The sequence below is a fragment of the Monopterus albus genome, unplaced genomic scaffold, assembly GCF_001952655.1.
Source record: "Monopterus albus unplaced genomic scaffold, M_albus_1.0 scaffold49.1, whole genome shotgun sequence".
In the NCBI taxonomy this organism is placed as follows: Eukaryota; Metazoa; Chordata; class Actinopteri; order Synbranchiformes; family Synbranchidae; genus Monopterus; species Monopterus albus.
In genome coordinates this window covers 809200-818880 of record NW_018127929.1, presented here as the reverse complement: position 1 = coordinate 818880, position 9681 = coordinate 809200, and the positions used below count along the sequence as shown (strand labels likewise).

The window sequence follows — 9681 nt, the reverse complement described above, 5'->3', positions numbered from 1 at the left end:
AAATAAAGAGAAGAAGACAATAGGTTTTACAACACTGACCCAACAGACCCTACAGTACTTGGTGGACGTGTACCTTTGCGTGTATGTGCAGGGCTGTTTGCGTTTACAAATCCTGCAGCATCCCCTCGCAATGCCACACTCTGGCAGATGATTGGCTCGTCGCGCTCTCATTCCTCCAATCAGAAGCCGGTCTGGCACACCACTGGCATGGCGGAACACAGAGCAGGAATTCCGCGTATGCGCTGATGACAGCGTCGTTGGTTTGGCAACGTCGATGATGACCATCCTCTGGCAATACACATCTGTTGCCCTGCGACAAGCGGCGACCCCTGAAGTCAAGTAACCAGCTGCGAGCAACTTGGCAGTAGTGTATCCCCCGCCGCACAGCTGTTTAGGGTTGTGTCCGACTTGACAGACGGTGGATGAATCCATATGTTTGCCCTGATGCTCTGAGTTGGGCCGGTGCCTTTTCTCCACCTGGGATTAACTAAAATATCTTTTTGTTACTGAAGAGAGAGAATAAGATTATGGATTCGTTCGGGGTGCTGCATTTGGACGAGCTGTCCCACGGACTGGCAAACTTGTCCATGTTTCCATACTTTGACATGGCGCACTATATCGTGTCTATCGTGGCTCTGAGGGAGCAGCCAGGTAAGTTTCAGAGCATGAATACTGACAGCACAGGTGTGACGCTGACAGCTCCCAGAGGGCTCATGGGAAGGAAGCGACTCTGGCTTTGTACTGCAGTTTGGAACTTTTAAAAACAGGCCAACAGCTATTTCAAAATGCCACAGCCTGCTGTGTCAGTCTGGAACGATTCATTTACCTTTAGTTATAGTTATAGCTGTAGGACTAGCTACTGTAATAGCTTCTGAATGAATTATATATATTATTATTATGAGTCTTACAGGTTTTTCCTGGAAAGAACCATGTAATCTGGCACTAATTCTAGATAAACCAGAGTGTGATCAGTTGGCTCACTTGGAGTGTGAACTAGGGCAAACGTGAGGCTTTTATTGCTGAGCTACACATGCAAAATGTTAAATTTGGCTGCAAACAACCACGCAATTCAGCATAAATTAAGAATGACATTTCAAATAATAAATAAATGAACAGTACATATTACCACCCTGTTGCACCCTGTGTGTTGTTCAGTCAGGATGTTGAGCTTCACTGTTTACACATGATTTCCCTTATGATTACCTTAGATATTGTTATCCACCAAAATGCCACAAAGTTTTGCGTACATTTTCCGTTCTGATATTGGAAAGACACATTTGAAGTGATCATCACCTAGTAAAGTCACTAAAAACCCCAACTTTACTTCACTGAGCCAGTTATGTCATATCATTAAGATAGCGGCTACAGGGACAGCTGGACTTTATACAAGGACACACAAACACACTCACAGTCCATTGTATTCCTGATGCTGTCAGGTCTATTTTTGAACTTGCCTTGCAAAGCATCTGAGCGGCTGTGACCTTTCAACCCTTTGTCCTCAGCTCCCATCTATCTATCTGTAGTTGAAAGAAAGATACACAGAGTAAACAGTATGTTTACTTAACAAAAAGTTCATGAAAGAAGGTTTAAATCTCAGGGTCATTTGAAAAGAACTTCAGTAAAAACCTGAATAAAAGACATGTAACACTGGAGGGGAGCCAGCTCCGGTTCTTCTTCCCCAACAAGGAAAGGAATGCCATAAACCATTCAGCCCTCCTGAACTTTTCTCTCTCCTGTGTTAAATCCTCCCTTTCTGTGGCGCAGTGCATCCACTCTGAGAGTCCAGCTGAAGCTGCTTCACACTGTCTGAAAACATCATTTTTAAGAAGAAACTAAGTCAATATACCAGACATTCATATAGGAAAAGACACAGCTTATTTACAGTAACAAAAGTAAAAAAGTTTTCTGTAAAGCATTTTAATCTCTCACTGCTGTGGAGTTATTTTAAGCACATCTGTAACCACTGGTGTGAATAGCCTATAGAAAGCAGGAGTTTGTGGCCTTGGAAGAGGAGCAGTAATTATACGTGGTCCTCTCTTCAAGTCAAAAATAACCAGAGATGAACTGCTTTTTTATTTTTCTTATTTAGCTCTGCCTGTAATGACTGCCTATGGAGAGAAGAAGAGGGTGTTAAGCAAGTTATAACAGGGGCTCCGAAAGTAAAATGGAGGCCAAAGGAAAATAAGACACTGGCTCTGAAGAGTGTGGGATGAGGTTAATTAAGTGAGGAGTGAAGTGTCAGACAGACGAATGGACTTGGAGGAGGGCAGAATTATAGAACTGAAGATAATGGAGTTGAGGAATAATGGCAGCTTGGGAGGTGGCTTCAGGAGAGCAGAGGGATGCCTTATTTACAATATGTGTGAAAGTATGTCTGGTAGGTGAGATGTCCTGATTAAAATTTAAATGACTTTTATAATCAGGCTTTCATAAAGATCTCTGTACGCCAGTAAAATACACAATGTACAATATACACTCACCGGCCACACACGTACTGTATGTAACACAGTTGTATGCAGTTCAGTGCAGCACGTCCACCTTAACATCTGTATCTATGAAGCTCAAAATGTTAGTTTTTGGTGAAACTGTCATAAATGTCTACATTCATTTATATGGTTATTCTTGAGGTCATAGTTAAAGGTGGTGTTGTACTGGTCTACGTTATATTCAGAGGTGTTCCTAATATTCTGACCCTCTCACATATGTAGCTGCAGAGGACAGCAGAGACGAGATGCAGCGTGAGTCCACTCTTCTACCGTGCCACTAGGCAGAGAGGATTTGACTTGTTAATGTGTCCCATTCAAATGCAAAACCAGGAGACAGGATCTGGTGAGAGTGTGTTTGTAGTCCAGCTTGTCTGACCAGCCCAAACTGTGTGTTACATCCCAACATAGAATGTAAGCAAACGGTGTTTTTACTGGTAGGTTTTGGCATCTAGTATTTTTGCACGAAGACAATATAGATTTTCAATCATTTTTCAAGAATTTAGTTTTCAGAAAAGCAGCCCAGTTTCCAAACTGACCTGGACTAGTTGCCTGTGCTGTAGGTTATATGGTGATTTAAAATATGTTTTGCAAAATGAATGTGCAGTAGTCTCCTCCTCTACAGTGAAACACCCCATACATTCACTCTTCAAAGGTTGTGCTTGGCCAGAGATCAGGCTCAAACATTGACTGCCGCTGTTTGTTTTGCTCTTGAATCAAATGTGATGACAGAGCAGCACAGTTTACTGTGTAAGCAATGTGCTGCACCTGAGAAGTGACACAACTGCTGTTAGGCCAAAACCGCTAATGCTGAGCACTTACATCAGGACTCGTGTGCTGTAAGCAGGAGAAATGGACGTGCGTGACAGTTAGGGTGCTACTGATGTATTTTATAACCACCATCCCCAGTCTCAGAATCAGAATCCTCTTTAACGGCCAAGTATCTGATGTTTGGGTGCATTTTTGTCTTCCTGTTTTTTTTTTTAACTTCCTCCTTTTTTTAACTGTGGCAACTAGTTTTGGACCACAGAAGGTTCACCACACAAGATTTCATGTGCACACAAAATTAAAACGGGTGCATTTTTGTCTTCCTGATTTTTTTTTCTTTCTAACTTCCTTCTGTGGCAACTACTTTTGGACCACAGAAGGTTCACCACATAAGATTTCATGTGCACACAAAATTAAAACTGTGCCACAGATTCACTTGCAGAATGCAAATAACAAAAAAACGGGTAAAACTGGAAACACTGCAATTTGATGCTGCAGTCGTGCCTTACTGCCAGTCATGATGTGTTAGCTACAGTTTGGTGTCAGACATTTGCTGCACTGGACACAGCAGGTGAAGCACAGGTGAAACTTGTTAACACTAAAGATCGTTCCCTCCCAACAGTTAGCGCAGTGCATTACAGCGTCTAGTCATGTTATTGGTTACAACGGGGTAAAACTGTCCAAAAGTCATGCAAGGCCATACATTGTCAGTAATTTTCCACTTGTATTTTTGCATCAGATCTATTCAAAACTGTACCGGTCTTCAATTGCTCTCATTCAGAAAAGTCATTTGTAATGCTGACCAATGTATTTTAAATGGCTAGCAAGTGAAATTGTGACATTTAATGATTTTTACAGAGGTGTAGGAGAATTAAAATGTGTTCAACACAGACTGAAGCTGAGGAGAGTGTGCAGAGGAGGCAGATCTATCTCTCCAGGAGTCTATAATCTGTCTGTAATCCTCAGATTACCAGTATGTTCCCGTGTGTGACCGCAGTTGCGCAGGGCAGGCGGCTCCAGCCTGACTGAGTACTACCAGTCTGAAATTAAGTGAAACACATAGCGTACGCTGGCAGCATTACATTTGGAAGAGTCAACAAAGCCATTCTGAGATGTTATTGGAATGTGTCTGCACCATAATTTATTACCTCAGTGTCATGATTTTGGAAATAAAACCTGTGTTGACAGTTTAATTAAATCATCACACTTAATCTTCTTTTAATAGTGAAGATTTACAGTGAGAACATCACATACGAATAGTTCTCATGCTGTTTGACTTGCTTATAAAATTTGTTTCCTTTAACTCATGAGTGCTCCTGTATGTAATCAGGGTGTAAATGGTTTCTAAAAACATAATGGAACCTAGAGGGGACGCCGAGCAGATGAATTTATGACATAGCCAGTGTTTAAGTGTAAACATTGTGACCATGCTCTGCACTTTGAGCTGTGCAAAGTGCAAATCATGTGTACCTTCATGATTGCATAAACCTTTCTCTCTTTTTGTTCTCTGTGCCTGTTAACTTGAACTAGTTAATATTTATCCAGCATCAGAGATTGAGGGAGGCATGCATCACACAGGGCAACAGCCATAGTGTCAAACAACAGTCTGCAAATGTCCTGCACTTCTGATCTCATTCTGCAGCATCATTCAGCAAGTGGTCTTTTTGCTAATGCTAATACATTTACTTTTGTCCTTGTGCAGGAGCTCTTGAGGTGTCCAGAGTCAGCCCTCTTGCCTGTTGGTTCAGCTCCATGCTCTTCTGTTTTGGCGGAGCTGTTCTGTCTGGGGTCATGTTGGCTGAACCACTTGTAGCACCTCTGGCCAACAGCACCAGTGTTCTTCTTGCTTCGATCATCTGGTACACTAAAACGTACAGCATACATATGTATATATAGAAAGAGAGAGAGATGAAGTGTGAGACAAAGGAAAAAAGGCCATATGCAACTTTTAGAAAAAGCAAAATATAAACATATTCTAGTCTCTATGCTTCATGAAATAAAAATACAAAATAATGAGGTTTTCTTGTAGAACTACTTAGTTTTCTGTAACAGGAGCATGAAATGTTGAAGACACTGAATGGAACAGTTATTGTAGAGGTACCACCTCTTCATAAGAAACCTTCGGGTCCCTCTACTGGTGGCACATAAAATTACACCCTTCCCACAAAAATCAAAAAAGAACACTGCCCTCTGCTGGTGAAGTCAGGTACCTGACACAGACAAGCAGGTGATACTGTCAAAGTGATTTCTGACCACAAAGTTTCCACTCAGTAGGTAGCTGAAATGTTTATCTGTGTGCACTAGTAATCTGAGCCTTATGTGTCTCTACAGGTACCTAGTATTTTACTGTCCTATGGACCTGGTGTACTGTTGTGCCGCCCTGCTGCCTCTCCGGCTGGTGCTGTCAGGAATGAAGGAAGTGACCAGGACTTGGAAGGTGCTTGGAGGAGTCACACAGGCTCACAGCAAATACAAGGACAGCCTGCTGGTCATGATTGCTGTTGGGTGGGCTAAAGGTCAGCAGCTGCACACTTTTTTTAGGTTAACATTATTAAGTAGTTTGAGTATTTAGTGATTTAATTAATATCAGGTATGCATCATGTGTGTGTCAGCCATATGTCTCGTCTACTAGGTGCTGGAGCTGGTCTGATACGTAATTTTGAGCAGCTTGTTCGAGGAGTATGGACACCAGAGACTAATGAGCTCCTCAAAATGTCTTAGTAAGTTTTCTGTAAGGCTCTACTTATATTACATCAGTGATTATTTATTTATTAGTTATCTTTGTGCTTATAAAACTGCATTTTTATATTTTTATATAATGTACTGAGTGTAATGGGACATTTAAAGGAATAATTCACCACTATAGGAAGTATGCTCATTTGCATAAAAGTGATAAGTTGCTGTGTTACTACTGTTAGTAATGGCTGGGTGTAGTCATTCTCTGGAGTCTCCGCTGGTTTCCTGACATTAAATAGTCTGACACATAAAACTGTAATATTACACTTTAGCTTTTGCACAAGTAAAACAAACAAGATATAATGCGTTGATTAGTGACAGCGAGCCAGCTTTTGTTAGTTGTGGACACAGCCGGTCTGTCCGTTACTTGTGTTTATACTAAACTGAGCAGCTTCTAGTTGAGCCTCTATATCTGTTGTACCTTGATTTGTTTTGTGTTTAGCCCCACCAAGATCACCCTGATAGGGGCGGTGCTGTTTACTCTGCAGCAGACCCACTACCTACCTCTCCAGAAGCACCACCTGATGCTCATCTACACCGTCTTTATTGTGGCCAACAAGGTAGTATCTCCTTCCTGACACTGTGACCTTGGGAATGTATATCCAAGCTGTTAGTGATTCAGATACAAAACAGGAAGGTGTGTTTTGGTGTATTTAGTTGCTTATCTAGACAAGAAAACCTATTAAATGCCATTCTTGATGTATTAATTAGATCATATCTCAGGTTTAACAACCCCCCCCCCCCCCCCTGGTGGTGTGTTGTCTTCTATGTGACCTTACTCCTTCCTCCTTTTTTTGAAGTTTTAACTGTGGTGACTCACATTAGGTATTACCCGTAGGCCTGGGGCGTTTGCATCATTTTCATCAGCTTGCATCATCTTCTCTTCTCTGGGAAACTTGTGCTCTTGACTGAGACACAGATAAATCTACCATGTCTTCTTTCAACTCTCATTCTGTTTGCTCCCTCTGACTCTGATCTGTCAAATTAACCCCAAGCCATTTCATCAGATTTAAGATAAACCTGCTATTTTTCCTCTTATTTATTATTATTATGTGTTTCTGATGATTAGGATGTCATAGTCTCATCCTCTAATGAAAAGTAATTACTAATATGTTACCCACTTATTTAGCTTTTATATGTAAACTAGGCCACCATAACATAATTGGTCAGCTTTCCATGAAAAGTGACAAATTGCTTACGGTAGGCGTGTACAATAAGCATCAATCTTTTTATTTGAAGTTGTATTTCTGAATATCATTTCTTATTTTTTTCTCTGTGTCTGTTTTTGGCCTCCACTAACTCCTTTCAGTTCATTGGTGTTGAGATGATCTACTGTGTTCACTAGATAATTGCTAATTTTGCCTGTTGAATGGTGCTGATCAGGTAGCGCACAGTGGGGTTTTCATTTTTTTATTTAGTTAGTTAGTTAAATAATTAATTAGTTAATTTATTTTTGCTGAAAGCGGCTGTCTACTATGGCTGAAAACAGATCTGATGAGAGCAGTGAGAGTGATAAAGTGGCAAAGAAGTAATTATACAGGCCACTACACCAAAGTGATGAGATGAAAGACTCAAAAATGCAGCACTAGAAATGAATGAAATTGCAGAGTCGGATGATAATCTTCATTGGGTTCATCACTGCAAGTGACAATTAGTCATGTAATCTGCCATTAATATAAATAGATGAATTGCAACTGCTTTAGAGACAGCTGCTATGCTGAAGGAATTTAAGATGCTCCCACATATTGGAAATGATTAGGCAGTTACGTATTCTGTCTTTTCTCACATTCTCTCTTTTTCAGTCAAGGATGATCCTGACAGGCTCCTCTGCCTCACCATTCGCCACTATCGAGTCGGCCATCTACAAGACCCTCTTCACTGGCTTCTCCTCTTATGCCGCTCTCACCGGCGAGGTAAAGAAAGCATGTATCGATAATGGCACAACTGACAGGGCAACCTCCCCTGCCACAACCAAAGAGTCCAGTGAGAACGGAGCAGCAGGGAATCACACAAGTGAAGCGCTCAGGGCTAAAGAGGAGTCGGAGAACACAGAGACGGAAAACTGCAAGAAGACCAACTAGTCAGCCTCTGCCCCATAGCGCCTTCTCACCTATACGCTGGGTTGTGGAGTCACTTCTGATTCAGATTTGTCATATCACTACTTAAACTTTATTTTCTATATTTCATTTATGATGTAATACTTTTTGTACCATCTCTTTTGCATTTCTTAGAAGGCAAATTACTGCATACTGAAATAGAACTTCATTAAGAGGTGACTCCAACCAACCCTGCACCTTATTCTGGGATAATCCCCCCATAGTACTGTAATATTGATGCTGTTGAATGTGCATATCACACAATCCTTGGGCTGATTGTCCGTGCGAATTCTCAATCATCCAGGTCATAGTATGCTGAAAAAACTTAGAAGAAGGCATCTGGACATAATCTTCTACTTAAAACTACGTCCAGATCCCTTCCGCTACGTCGTATTTCCAGCCTTGGGCTGATTACACACTTGCAGTACAATGTGTAGCTTAATTTTTAATTTATATTTATGATGGGGACAGACATTTTATCTCTGGGTTTCTGGAACAGTGCTGTGCACCTGCTGATTTGTCTATGTCTCTGTCTTTCTTTCTGTTTAGATTCTGCACATGTAAATGCTATATTTCCTACTCTGATATGCTTAGAGAGATTTTTTAAAAAGAGATTATATTCTATGACACAGATATTTTACTCTATTTATGCTAAACAAGTGCACTCTTGAGTGTATGACATTTTGAAATGGAAGACAGCGTTTATATAGTGTTCTGTTTCTTTGGTGAGTGCTTTGAATTACAACTGAAAGCATGAGAATAAATGGGTTTAAATGCACTGTAACATGCGTGCTTTAATTCTAGCCTCTAGGTTTGTCAGATAGATTTGTGCAGCTCAGTGAGCCTAAATGTGACTCTGTAGTGACTCGCTTTAAGGCACAAACAAGATAATTAGTTCAGTTTAAAATGACAGTATATCCCTGAAAGACAGCTCCTCATTAATACAAAGTCAAACATCATGTAGTTCTCTAAGCACATTTGTTCACAACATCCTGTCACAGAACTATAACTGCTTGTAAGTTGATACAAAGCAGCACAGTGTCCAGACGTAACCTCCTCTGTAGGCTGAAAGATTGCATCAGTGTAACATCAGCACCTGACTGATACCTCTCTTTTTAAAAAGCTGCTTGAGAAAGACCCCACCCCACCCCAAAATCTACCCCACTTCTTATCTATGTAATCTCAGATGGTGAAGCAGCCATTGTGAATACAAAGTAAGACTAGGTGCGGGTTGGGGGGGTTGGTGCTGATGAGAAAAGAGAAGACATTCAAAGACTGATACTGGTTGTGATGATGTACCTGTCTTTAATATGCCTCGAGTCCACAGATGTCAGAAGTATCCATGTGAGTTACATGCTTGTAACTCAAGAGTGTTTGCTGCAAAACAGCTTTGTGTTAGCATGTGTTGCTATTTTAATGTTGAACCGCATGACCTGGAAAACTGACAGACACATTAATAAGCCACAGTTTCCTTACTCTGCCTCCTGTGATAAGAAGGCAGGTGACATAACGACAGGTCTGAACCTGAAAGTTCTCAGACAATTGCCTTAATGAGATCCAGACCTGTATGATCCCCACCACAATTATTCACTGAACTG

At 41.0% G+C, this 9681-nt stretch overlaps 1 protein-coding gene across 1 annotated transcript; it reads left to right on the top strand.

Annotated features, from left to right (window-relative positions):
- Positions 1-201: 201 nt before the first annotated feature.
- tmem38b (transmembrane protein 38B) lies at positions 202-8845 on the top strand. Its single transcript, XM_020600948.1, has 6 exons — positions 202-651; positions 4954-5110; positions 5583-5767; positions 5884-5971; positions 6430-6547; positions 7790-8845. Exons 1-6 carry the CDS (start codon positions 528-530, stop codon positions 8066-8068), a joined length of 951 nt encoding a protein of 316 aa, XP_020456604.1. The 5' UTR covers positions 202-527; the 3' UTR covers positions 8069-8845.
- Positions 8846-9681: the final 836 nt, after the last annotated feature.